General features: G+C 52.7%; 2 protein-coding genes across 3 annotated transcripts; one reads left to right on the top strand and one right to left on the bottom strand.

Annotated features, from left to right (window-relative positions):
• Positions 1 to 1042: 1042 nt before the first annotated feature.
• On the bottom strand, positions 1043 to 6528 carry ADCYAP1 (adenylate cyclase activating polypeptide 1). 2 transcript variants are annotated; one of them, XM_027675743.1, is made up of 5 exons: positions 6408 to 6528; positions 4971 to 5078; positions 2932 to 3066; positions 2343 to 2438; positions 1043 to 1460 (listed from the first exon to the last, which is right to left on the bottom strand). In XM_027675743.1, exons 2-5 carry the CDS (start codon positions 5069 to 5071, stop codon positions 1274 to 1276), a joined length of 519 nt encoding a protein of 172 aa, XP_027531544.1. In that variant the 5' UTR covers positions 5072 to 5078; positions 6408 to 6528; the 3' UTR covers positions 1043 to 1273. The 2 variants fall into 2 exon arrangements, with proteins under 2 accessions (XP_027531544.1, XP_027531533.1); XM_027675732.1 differs by lacking the exon at positions 6408 to 6528 and adding an exon at positions 5415 to 6281.
• On the top strand, positions 3662 to 11060 carry LOC113964026 (uncharacterized protein DKFZp434B061-like). Its single transcript, XM_027675717.1, has 2 exons — positions 3662 to 4426; positions 9526 to 11060. The coding sequence occupies exons 1-2, from the start codon at positions 3803 to 3805 to the stop codon at positions 9625 to 9627; spliced, it is 726 nt and encodes a 241-aa protein (XP_027531518.1). The 5' UTR covers positions 3662 to 3802; the 3' UTR covers positions 9628 to 11060.
• The last annotated feature ends 1501 nt before the right edge of the window (positions 11061 to 12561 follow it).

Below are 12561 nucleotides of genomic sequence, written 5' to 3'. Positions count from 1 at the left end.
CGAAAAATGCAAAGGCAAGAACCCTGCTCATTATTACACATGATGAGAAGCATGGACAGCACTGGAGAGTAACACACTGTACTTTGCATCCAGGTCCAGTACCGAGCTGCCCGGAGCAGTTGGGTAGCGGATCAGAGGTGGGATCGCCTCGTCTTACCTCGACCCTGTGGCACCGGCTCCGGTACCAGCTCCGGCCCCGGGGCGCGCTGGGGGCCGCCCCCGCTCACTTCCCCACTCTTTCCAAACGGGTCCTGTCTCCGCTTTGGCTTTGTTCTGCAACTGCCCAGCCAGCCAGAAGAGCAGTGCACGGGGCTTAGTACTTACTATCCTTGCTGCTGGTTCGGGATTTTGGGGTTGGGGTTTAAGAGTTTGGCTTTCTTTAGTTTTAATTTGATTTTTGTTATTGTTCTTTTGGTTTTGGTTTTTTTAACTATTTCTCCCTCCAATAGGCAACAGAGATGCACAATTTGGATCGAGCTGTTGTTTTTGCAAGAGAATTATCCTCTAAGCTCATTGTTTGAGGAGACACTAACACAGATACAATTGGAATCAAATAAAGCAGGAGAGGAAAAAAATAATCGAAATCTAGAGGAAAGGGGACTCTGCCCCTTCAGAAAGGCTAGTGGCAAAGGAGCCTGCCTTGAGACTCACTAGGGGAAGAATCTGCTTTACCAATTCTCCTAAATCAATTTCCTCATAATTCCCCTGGGAGCAGGTCATCCTTCTCTATGTACAGTAGCAAATGGTGATAATTAATGTCTTCGACCCTGTTGCGGATAAAAATACTATCCTTTTAATTTCTGTTACAAAAATAGGAGTAATATTCAAAACAATGATTGTCTTTTTTTTCTATTTATTTTATATAAAAACATAAACAGCTCAGCGAATTCTTGTTCTTGTGCAGGCTTTTCATGAAGAATTGTTCTTTAGTATTCTTAGTAGTATATATATATATATTTATATATTATATATAACTTAATGATTGGTCCACAAAGTAGATCTGTGCGTTTCTCTAGTGCTTTTGTACAAAAGAAAAACAATATTATTATCAAAATATTCATTTAATGGCTTTACTTCATACATAAATACATGTTTAGATAACACAGGAGCGGTGATTGTTCAGTCAGTTTGGAAATGACTTTTGTTTTTGTTTAGATTTTTTTGTTCTTGTTGTTGTTGGGTTTATCTCTCTCTCTCTCTCTCTCTCTCTTTCTCTCTCTCTCTCTCTCCCTTAGGACTTTGTATACACAGGAGTGGCTGGTTACTCACATCGCTACAAATACGCTACTCGGCGTCCTTTGTTTTTAACTCTTTGTTTATACCTTTTCCCCAGGACGGCTGCTAAGTATTTCTTGACAGCCATTTGTTTCCGGTAGCGGCTGTAGCTGTCCGTGAAGATGCCGTCTATGTGCCGCTTGGTCAGCGGTTCCGCCTCGTCCCCCAGGCCGCCGCTGGCACCGCTGCAAGCACCGAGAAGCACAGCTGCATCAGGCGGGACCGCTCCGCCCCCCTCCGCGCCCCTCCGCACCGCCCCGCGGCCCTGCGCAGCCCCGCGTCGCCCGCTGCCCCGGGCGCAACACGTTGCGCGGAAGATGCGCGGGGAGACAAAGGCCGCGCCGAAACCCGCTCCCGACGCGGTGCGCGCAAGTGGCGGCGGCGGGAGAAACAATATCTCCCCACCATGAATTATTCATTGCGGCCGGGAAAGCTGCTCTCCCTGGGGCTTTATTAACGTGTTACCTTCTGCCGAAGGGCAGCGGGTGGCACCGGGCTCGCCCCTGCCCCGCTGGCGACGGGGAGCCCCGGGGAGCCCCGCCCGCCAGCTGGGGCTGCGCCGGGCTGCAACCAAGTTCCCCCAACCCCCTCTGCAGCCGCGCCCTCGGTCATTGCTCCCCATAAACTGCTCCCCCCACCAAATCGTGGAGGCTGCCCAATTTCTCATTTTTAAATCAGTTGATTATAAAAAATTATAGAGACATAGATATAGATACGCACTCACACACATATATATATATGTGTGTGTGAGAGTGTGTATCTATATCTATCTATCTATCTATCTATCTATCTATATGCCCGAGCGTATTAACCCAACCAAACCTCCGCGACCGCCTGAGCTAACAACCGGGCTCATGCTGCGCCGAGAGCGGACCCGGAGCCGGCCGGGAGCCACGGCCAGGAGCAGCTGAGGCTTGGGGAGCCGGACTCCCCCAGCCCCACCGCGGGCGCAACACGTTCCCGGCCCCGGCCGGGACAGCCTTATTCTCCCCAGCCACCGCCCTTTCAGCGCCTCCGCTCCAGCAGCACCAACGCCCACCGCAGAAAGAACAAGCAGAGACCCTTACCCGACCCGCTTGGCCATCAGGGAGTGCAGATATTTCCTGGCGGATAACTGGCCCAGGAGTTTCCTGTAGGCTTTGCTGAAGATCCCATCGGCGTGCCTGGGCAGAGGGAAGAGCCCACGGGTGAGCGACGAGGCCCGGGAGGGGACTGCAGCGGGTGCGGGAGCCCGGGCGATGACGGTGACCATCTTTCCCCGCCGGCGAGCGGAGGGCGGCATCTCCCCGCGTCCCCCGGGACCCCTCGTCCCCACCCAGATCCCTCCCCGTCGCGCTGGCTCGGTTCCGCGCCGGCTGGGCATTTCTGCTCCGTTTGCGGGAGCATCGCTAACCCTCCCCGGCGCGGGTGGCTCCCCCGATCCCTCCCCCGTCCTGCTGGAGGTAAGGCGGCTTTTCCATTTCTTCTGGGTTTTACACTGAGCACCTAGACCCGGGCAATGTGGTCTTTTGTTTGGGTTCGGGATTTTTATTTTGACGTTGTTGCTGTTGGCTTGTTGAGTACCATTACTATTTTTTTCCCCCCCAGTCGGCTCTGTCAGACCCGTTTTGCTCCCGGATCAAAATTCACGCCTGACACCCCGCGAGTCGCTGTCACCTCTTTTCCGGTGGGTAATACAAGGTGTACATCTCGCCGATCATGGAGGACGGATTCGCTATGCCGAGGGGTTCGTGGTCGTAGGCGAAGTCCTGCAGGGTGTTCCCGTCCTCGTCGTAGACTTCATCCTCCAGCCTGGCAACGAAAGCAGCAAGGAGAAGGAGTCAGCCGGGCTCCGCTCCACTCCCCGCTGCCGGCTTCCGACTGCGTCGGTGGTCACCCTTCGTCGGAGCCGCCCCGGGCACCCCGGGAGCCCCGTCCGACTGCCCCCATCCCCTCCTTGCACCCGCCCGCTCCCCATCCCCGCCCTCCGCCTCCTCTGCGGGGCAGGACCGCGGAGGAGGGAACACACCCGCCGTCAGACGTGCTCCGAGAAACCCCCCAAACATTGCCCCCCCCTCGCTCCCCCCGGCCCACGCCCCGGCCCGCGAAACAGCTTCTCTCTGCCACAGCCAGGGTTGGTGCTTGCCGAGCGGAGCGCACGCCCGCGCAGGCTGCCGCACACACACGCGTTCGTGTGCCAGGGGCTGGGCGGGAGCCGAGCAGCCTCCGCGGCGGAGACGGGGCGGTGAGCGGCAGCCTCGCCGCCGGGGCCGGGGGCCTCGCCCCGCTCCTCCTCGTAGCGCCCGCCGGGCCGGGGAGGGCTTCGCCGGTTGTTTTTCGTTGAACGGTGGCTCTGCATTTGAGATCGCGCCAGTTTTGTGTGTGTGTCCCAGCCCCACCCCGCCCCCCATGCTCTCTGCCTCCCTCTCTGCAGTACGATGTAGGTCATTGCACGTTACAGGCAGCTATTTTTGTCAGTGAGCTTTAGCAGAGGTATTAATAATAGATGCTGCTAAAGTGTTCCACTCTTGCTAATTCAGGCGCTTGAATGAGGAAGGCCGGCTTGCTGCCGGTTAATGGCTCCGCAGGCCACCGAGCCTGCTGCCCCCCAGCCGCACTGACCAGGGAGATGAACGGGGCTGCTCTGAACCAGCCCCGACGGGCTCTTGGTTACTGCAAGGACACCTCGGAGCCCCAAAAAGGACACCCTCCTCGGACAAACTTGCGCGCCCGGCATGCCCCCACCCCACCCCCACCCGCGCTCACAGCTGAGCCGCACGGCAGTGACCCCCGCAGGGCACGCCGGAACAGACCCAAGCGCCGGTGGAGCAGGACGACAGCACCGAACCCAAAACTCCCCCCAAGCCAAGCAACACCAGTCACCCAAACAGGCGACAAGCAGGATGGGACGAGGCTGCCATCGGCCGTCCCGTACCGCGTACCCTGCGCCCCCAGCCGCAGCCCAGCGTGGGATACTCCTTGTGCCGATGCCTCTGGGTGTCCCCCACTCCTGCCCCAAACACAGCGGGATTCAAGCGCCCATGACTCTCAGTTGGAAAGTGACAGCACGGGCATCAGCCCACACAGCAAGACAACTCCGAACAACACAGAAAACCAAACAACCTCGTGCCAGCCCCCTTCCCTCTTGAAAAGAACTGTCGTATACAGTCAGGTAAACAAGGGAAGAGACTGAATTCCCACCCGCTCCAATGCCGCTACACGAACCATGACAGCTCTCACATGCTTGCAGACAACGGCGCACCAGTCCCCGTGCCCCACACCCCCTGACCCGGACAGGCGATGCTCACCCTGGGCGAGCTGCGGAAAGCCGGAGGGGGCCGAGGCCCTCGCAGGACAAGGGGCAGGTGGGGAGGAGCTGCTGGGCGCCGTCTGGATGCAGCAGGGACCTCGGCCCGCTACAGCCGAGACGCAGCAGAGCAGGTCCCCCACTCCTGGGGAAAAGGGGCCGCAGGTTTACAGCGCCGGGATCCCAGGGAGCGGCCCTGAGGGATGCCAGTGCTGCAGCCGGGAAGGGTCATACGCCGGGGCAGAGGGGGTGGGCACACAGCCTAAGTGGAGGGGTTTTCCTTTGATGATTCCCCGCTACATCCCCTTCCCCTTTTCTCCCCAGTAAGATTCCGTTGCCCTTAGCTAAGCTGGGGCAGCGGGGGGCTGGAGGGGTCCCGACAGAGCCCCTGGAAAGGGGACGGACCTACCTGAGCGCTGGGTACTGAAGTCCGGCCGCAGGTGAGCAGTAGACGCTGCAGTGCATTATTATGCCATAGACCAGGAGTGCTAAGATCGCTTTGCTACACATTGCCACTCTGTGCGGGAGGGAAAGGAAACCTGCTGTCAAAAAAAAACCCAAACAAACAAAAAAACCACCAAAACCCAAACAAAAAACACCACCAAAAAAAAAAGAAAACAAACCACCCTACGACCCACCACGCCCCCGGCCTTGCCTGCCGAGAAGGGAGGCAGCGGGTCTCCGGGGGACAAGAGCCCTGGGCAGCCGGCTGCTAGAGCTGGGCGGCACGGAGAGGCACGGAGCGGTGCCCAGCGCAGAGCGCTGCCGCCGGTGCCCGCCCCGTCGGTGCCCGGCCGCCCGCCCTCCCCGGGACCGCTGCGGAAAGGCCCGGAGAGCCGCCTCGTGTCCTTACCATTAAACTCTAGACACCCGGCACTGAGAGCGTTTGGCTGCGAAACTAAACCGGCAGGTCTTGGAGAGGAAAAAAAAAAAAAAAAAAGACCCAAAATAGGGAGGGGGAGAAATCGAGCTCTCTCCCAAGTGGCGTCCGAAAGGAGTTAAAACCCTCGTGGCATTGCCTCTCCGATGGGCGAAGAACGCGCAAGATGCAGAAGACGCAAAAGCGGCAGCAGTTAGTTGTTTGCTGGTTTTAGGGCAATTCACTCCAAAAAGAAAAAGAGAAAGAGGAAGGGGCGAAAAAAGATAAAGGGAAAAAAGTTTGCAGGTAGCAGCACAGATCTGGAGTGGGGTCTACAAGGGAAGGGAGAAAGAGGGATGGAGCGATATGTCGCCTGAGAAAGGAGCGCAGGGGAAGAGGGAAGAGAGCAAACGAGCCCGGGAGGGAGCGGAGGCGGGAGCCGCGGGCTGGCTGCGTGCGATGTTGTCTTCCCCAGATCTCTCCCCTCACTGAGCGCCTGCTTTCAGCCTTCTCCTCTTCTTCTCTTCCTGCACGGTGGCTCCAAACTTGACCAGCCTTCCGCAGCCTTCCGTCTGATACGCAATTAGCAAGAAAATCTTTGCAAACACCCCGCTTCAGCAGGAGCCCTCTTCGTAAACATTTGCCTGCTTGTTGCCTTAGAGGACGGGCAATATTGTTTGTTGCCCCCGTGGTGGTGTCCGGATTTTTATTCATGAATCAAATGCCTTTTTTTTTCTCAGTCACGTAATAATCGGGTATCAGAAAAGACGTCACCACCCCAATTCCTCAAGGAACACAGTTCTGTGTCGTCCTCAAAGATGAGCTTATCAGGAGTCATAAAGCTTCTCATAAACACCAAGTTACACTTTCCTCTCCCCCCCCCCCCAAAAATATAAAAAGAAAACCCAACAACCAAACAAATACACAGAAAACCCCCACAACCTATCCCACAAATCTAAAAGGATGTTCGCCACGGTAAAGTTTTACCTGAGATAGGAAGGGACCAGGAGGGGGAGGAGGGCAGTTTGGGGCGGGGTGAGGCTCCCCGGATTTGTCGGGCTCCCCGCGTCTTTGCTCCCAGTCTTTCCGCGGGGCCAGCTCAGCCCACGACGCCGCCCGGAGCCGCCGCTGGGCACAGGCCCCCGCGGAGCCACCCGGCTCTGAGCGCGCAGGCGGAGCAGCCCCGGCGCGGAACCCCCCACTTCCACGGAGATTTGGGGATACAAGCGCCTTTTTTTTTTCCCCCCGACCCCTTTCTTTTTTTTTCTTTAAGGAATGTTAGTGTTGTTCCCATTGCGCAAGGCGCCCCCCCGGGGAAACCAGCAGAGCCCTGCGTGTATTGAAGCCGTGGGGCGTGAGGGACGAGCCCCACGGCCGCCCTGCAAGGAGGGTCCCACACGCCGCTGGCGCTGGCCAGGGACGGCGGGGGAGACTTTCCTTCCCCTCACGCCTTGGCCCGACCCTCCCCCTCCTCTCCGCCTTGTGTAGAGACAGATATGCAGCTCGCAGCGCTTGGCAGAGCGGGAGGGAAAAGCATCGCCATGAGAAAAAAAAAAAAGAGAAGTTGATTTGCCGGAGGGACCGGGAAGGAAATCCCTTCTCTGGGGACTTCCCCGCCGCCGGAATAATTTTCCCCCCAAGTGATGCGCCGGGCGCGGGCCACCGGCGGGTTCCCAGCCGCTGCGATCGCGCTCGTCTCCGCGCTCCCCTCCCTTCGCGGCCGAAAATGTGCCCTTCATTTCCGAGAATTACCCAAAGAAATCCAGGCTGCAGGAGCCATTACTGCATATTTTAATTATTTCGATCATAAGCAGAGAGTTCAGGAAGCAGCAATAATATAGTTCTCCTGTTTCCTATTTGAATGGCTTTGGTGTAACATGCTTGGATGAGTTATTTGAGCCCAAATCGATTTCTCAAAAACAACAACAACAAAAAACACACCATACAATTACGTTCCTATTACGGTCATTTAAGGTTTCAATATTTTTCCGGAGATAAAGGCAATTTAACGTGAATGAACGATTCCCGTAGAAATGGCCATCGACGCGATCCCGGACGGGGGGACAGGACTGGGAACGGAGCGGGACGCTACTACCCCAGTTGTCATTCCCTGCCGGGCGTGTCGGACTGGGAAGGTCCGCCAGCACGAGAGGGGACGGGGCAGGACGCCCGGCGGGGCCGCTGGGGTAGGGGGCAGTTCGCGGCTCCCGCTAGGGAAGGGGTCTCTCCACCGCTCCCGCTGGAGAAGGCGCACCCTGCGGCTCCCGCTGGAGTTGGGGTCACCCCATCGCTCCCGCTGGAGAAGTGGGTACTACACGGCTCCTGCTGGAGAAGGGGCACCTCGCGGCTCCCGCTGGAGAAGGGGGCACCCCACCGCTCCCGCTGGAGAAGGGGGCACCCCACCGCTCTCGCTGGAGAAGGGCACCCCGCGGCCCCGCCCGCCGCTCGCTCGGCCCGCGGGCGCGGACGGTCCGTGAGCGGAGGGCGCCACCGCGCGGCAGCTCCGCGCCTGCGGCCGCGCCGCGAAGCCGCTGTCGGGCGGGCCGGGAGTGCTTCGTCCCCCGGCTGGGGAGGGCTGAGGTAAAACCCCCCGCGCTCCCTCCGGGCTCCCGGGCCCGGCTGTGAGAGCGGCTTGCAGGGAAGGGCTGCCCACTGCTCCCCTTCAGCGGGCTTTGGAGGCTGGTGGATTTTTTGGTTTCCTTTGACATGAGTCTGCGACAGCAGGTGTAAACAAGGGCTTTTCTAGAAACCAGCGTGGCAGGGATTGGTGGATAACGTCGGTTTGCAAGCTTGAACACACAGTCAGTCTAAAGAATGGCAAAAAACATTCCCTCTTTCTGAAGAGACCAGAGTCACAGGCAATACATTTTAAAGCTCTGTCTGTTTTCACTTTAGAAAAGCTACTTTCAGTGACTTTTGATTTACACAGCTGCATTTCCTCTCCTTCCCCCCAACTGGCCCAGATCCTTACAGAAAGTACCAGGATGCCTGAAATAATAGGGGTAAAGATTCCCATAAAACAAACCTGTGGCTACAGACTCTATGTAGCAACCCAGTGCCACCCTGGTAATACTGTGCATGCAGGAGAGACGTCAAGATGGTTTGCAAAAAATACAGTTTCTAAGCTCTTCAAGGTGAGTGAATAACTCACACACTATTCATGTGAATAAAAGTTTCATAGCACCTCAGTCCACGTCACAGGGGTGTATGTGTATAACGTGAATGTGCATATGGCATGACTGCAGTTTAGGCTGAGTAAGTAAAGGTTTAAATCTGGTCTCCACGTACAAGTACATTTCTACATAATTCTGTCATTTCAAGGCTGAGAGGGATTTAAGGTTTATAATACTTGCCTCTAAGGCAAATTACTAAGGCAGCATCTGAAGAAAAGTGTTTTTTTTTTACTGGCAGAATTTCCTTCATCTTTCTCCTACCAGCTTAAATTAGACCTTTTAATTTATCTGACTATTCTATTTTAAATGTCTATTTTATTAACTAGAGCATTATAATTCTATAGATGTTTCTAGGGGAGCTTACATTCTCTGAGCCTTGTTAAGCCTGACTGCGACTGACTGCTGTAAACCCTACCACTATAGCTTTAGTTCAAAGGAGCGTATTTCATCATGTACCATGATGGGTATCTTTTTCACTCCTCAGAAAAACCCTTTTTTATATTTCTGCATATTTTATAAAAAATACTATTGGTCCATAAAGCCAGATACCTCATGCACACCTGTTGGATGCCCAGCAACTGTATTCATATTTTCTCAGTAGATCCCACCTTAGCTGCATATTTTAAAAGGAACCTGGAAGATTGATATACCTGGGATACATAATTTTATCATGAAAGGGCACATGTATTTCTGCCAATATAGGAAAGGATGAACTCTTCTTTCTCAAAACCAAGCAATCCTGCCAAACCAGCTGTCTCTCTCTCTCACACACACACTATGGGTTTATCATCTACCTTGTTATTATCTCTCCCCAGGCCTCCTTTCTTAGTGGGATGGCTTGGGGAACCCATTGCTGACCAGTGTGCCAAAGAGTACGTCTGCATCAGCTTCATAAACATAACACCATCTTTTATCTTTTCTTGGCTTTCCAGGCTTCTCCACCTCCCGAAGGGCTAGGTCCTGGGAAAGATAGACTTGTCAGAGGGGAGATTAACCCGTCCATGAAGTCATCATCTGTACCTGTGGTCATCTGATACTGGCTAAATAGGAATTGCCTGGCAGCAGAACGGAAGTTATTAAAGCTCAAGCAGGGGAAGCAGGGCTTGGCGGACATTTCAGCACTTCCAGTTGAGACATGGCACCCACGGCACAGGCAGGAAAGCCCCACTTTCCTCAGGGAGGCTAGATGGCAATCAACTCAGGGACAGAGATAACTGAAGTATTTCATTCATAGGTTTGTTTGTCTTTTATTAAACCATTCCCTTTCATGATTTCTTCAAATAAAAGCAGAAAAATATTTAGGCACACTGTAGAAAGCATACGCATCTGTGTGCTTTCTCATGTCTGAAGGGGCAAAACTATAATCCAGAGAAGCTTGCTCAGCCAGGGATGTTCTGGGCAGGAGGTACAAGCAGAAAAAAATAGAGAACAACAACCAGGGACAGTACTGGGACTGCAACTGTCTCAAGAGATGATGAAGGCAAGCCTCACCTGGTGGCCAGGAGCCTAGCCAGCCTCTTTGCAGGTGACCACCAACCATTAGTGAAGTCTTTGCAAGAATATTCCAGATAATTCCTTGCTGCCTTTTATTTCCAAGCAAATGGTTAAAAAAGTTTCTCAAACATATGCACTCTGAAGACAAGGACTGGGATTTTTTTCTTTTCTTCTCTGAAGTGAGGAGGCAGGACAATTATTCCCAGGGCAGCAATGTAGGAGCATCATCAGTGCAGTCATTCTGTTCTTGCTGCTGCTTAGAGCTCACAGTGAGAGACAAGGCCAGTAGGTTGCCTGTGTCTTGCATGATTGCCCACACAGAAGCTCAGTGTTCGATCTTGCATCGTGGGTGTCCTCCTCCCCTTGTTCAGTAAATTAAGGCACATGGCTACGACAACACAGAGGCAGAGTCATTCCCATCCAAACACACAGGCAAGAAACTCACTTTCTAAATGAATGAAAGACCAAACAGTGGACTTAGTTGCACAAGGAGGTACCACCATGGTATGTCTGTGAGACAAAATTTCCTTGGATGGCTAATAAATACATTTATAATCTCCATCTTTCACCCAAATGAACTCATATTCTGCAAGAGAAGAAAAAATTGTCCTTGATGCTTTCCAGCAGTGGTTCTTTGATCAATCATTTATATATGAAGAGTAGAGAAATAAATTATGAAAGGCAAACAGCAACCAAAAAAAAAGTTTTTTAAGATTTAATATTCAAAAGGCCTCTTTGACACTAAAGTCAGCAGCCTACAAAATGCCACTAAACGTCTTGCTTATCCACAGAGCAAAATAAAAGTCTTTAGCACTGGCAGCAGCTCTAGATCTATTCCCACTCTCCTTTCCATTTGGTCTGATGTTCGGGAGGAGAGTAAATCCTTAAGCAGATTGAATATAAAAAGTTTCACAGAATGCTGCCAAGCTACGATAATTTCTACTGGACAAATAATAGCCACAATATTTTTGTGTTCCAGGTTGCTTTAGATGCAGATGTAACCCAAGGTGAACAACAAGCACTGGTTTTGTACCCAAATGCGACAGAATTTTGGGTACACCTTTAGAAACAGTGGAACTGCCATGTGCCTGCGTCCTGAAACAAAAATCCATCTGTAGTTCTGAGGTATTGCTAATGGCATAGCTAAAGTTATTCATAGTTTAGATTTACCAGAAATAGTTGGAACAAATTAATAATGAATTAGAACATTTCTTATCATCGCAGGGAGTGAGAGGGAATAAATAGAATCATCCATATTTTCTTATTACAAAACAGTGTGCAGCCTATTACCAAACACTAATTTAGTGTTGCTTGTGCTGGAAAACTGTTGAAGGGTCCCTGGCTCCTGACAGCGCAGCTTAATTCAGTCTGACGGGAGCAAGGCTGCGCAGAAGCAGGCCAGGGCGGGCAGGTGAGGACCATCCCAACAGGGGTGAATCCCAGCCTGCCAGGCCCGGGCGCCGCTCAATAATTCCAATTAACCACGCTAAAGATGACAGAGACGGGTCATGCAGAGCCCAGTAAATATCAATCAGAACCGCATATTGTGATGAGAGAATAACGAAGTCTTTCTCATTAAGGAAAAGAGAAAAGACATTTGGTTAGCTGTGGAAGCCTGTCCTTGGTGGCTCATGCACCCTGCAGAGCAGAGTCTGCTTTGTGGAACTGCAGTCCATGCTAGCCACAGCCAAAATTACCCTGAGCATGGGAGCCCTTCATGTGGCTTAGCTCCCCATTTTGTGTGTAGTGAGCAATAGAGAGAGCTCCCGCACCCCTTTGCAGCACAGGAGGGCCTGTGCTCCACCAGATGCACAGCTCTAGAAATACAAAGGGCGTGGGGTGAGACTGAGGAGCTGAGTTTGCTGAACTCTGCCGTGAGTTGACTGCATAGCAGACACTGGGTCCACCACCCAGACACTGGGGCTAGGAACCAGCACATAATTTTTGGCTGCTCTCATAACTGGGACATTTGCACATGTTGCACAGTTGTCCCCAGAGAGGCCCTGCCTTGGATTTCTCATCAGCAGCCCACATCTACAGCCATCTCTCTGTCTGTGTGAGACCAGGGGCCATTTTAGCCCCCAGTTACCTTTAACTGCCAGTTTCTGGGCTTCCTGGGCTCTGAAACATGCCACAATCAAGCAGCATGAAATGAATATCTGACTACATACGTTACCCACTTGGGTATGTTTAAGGGCAAAAGCCTGTAATTATACGGCAACATCTCTATTTTAAAAGATTTTTTAAAATTTATTTAATTTCCATTAAGTACTTGGGGCTACTTAGCCTAAAGAAAAATGGGTGGTTCTTAGTTTTTTTATACTTAAAGATAGAACAATGAATTTCTTGTGTGTGGCCTTGTGGTTCGATCCATCTCTATGCTCTAATAAAATGCATTTCTGTAACAGCTGAAGCAATTAATCACTTAAACAGAATTGGATTACAATCTCCATTACTAGAAAATCTTTAAAGTC

The sequence above is a fragment of the Neopelma chrysocephalum genome, unplaced genomic scaffold (assembly GCF_003984885.1).
Source record: "Neopelma chrysocephalum unplaced genomic scaffold, ASM398488v2 Primary Assembly neopelma1_22, whole genome shotgun sequence".
Classification (NCBI taxonomy): domain Eukaryota; kingdom Metazoa; phylum Chordata; class Aves; order Passeriformes; family Pipridae; genus Neopelma; species Neopelma chrysocephalum.
The sequence above is the reverse complement of the archived record's forward strand: the minus strand, read 5'-3'. Positions and strand labels throughout refer to the sequence as shown.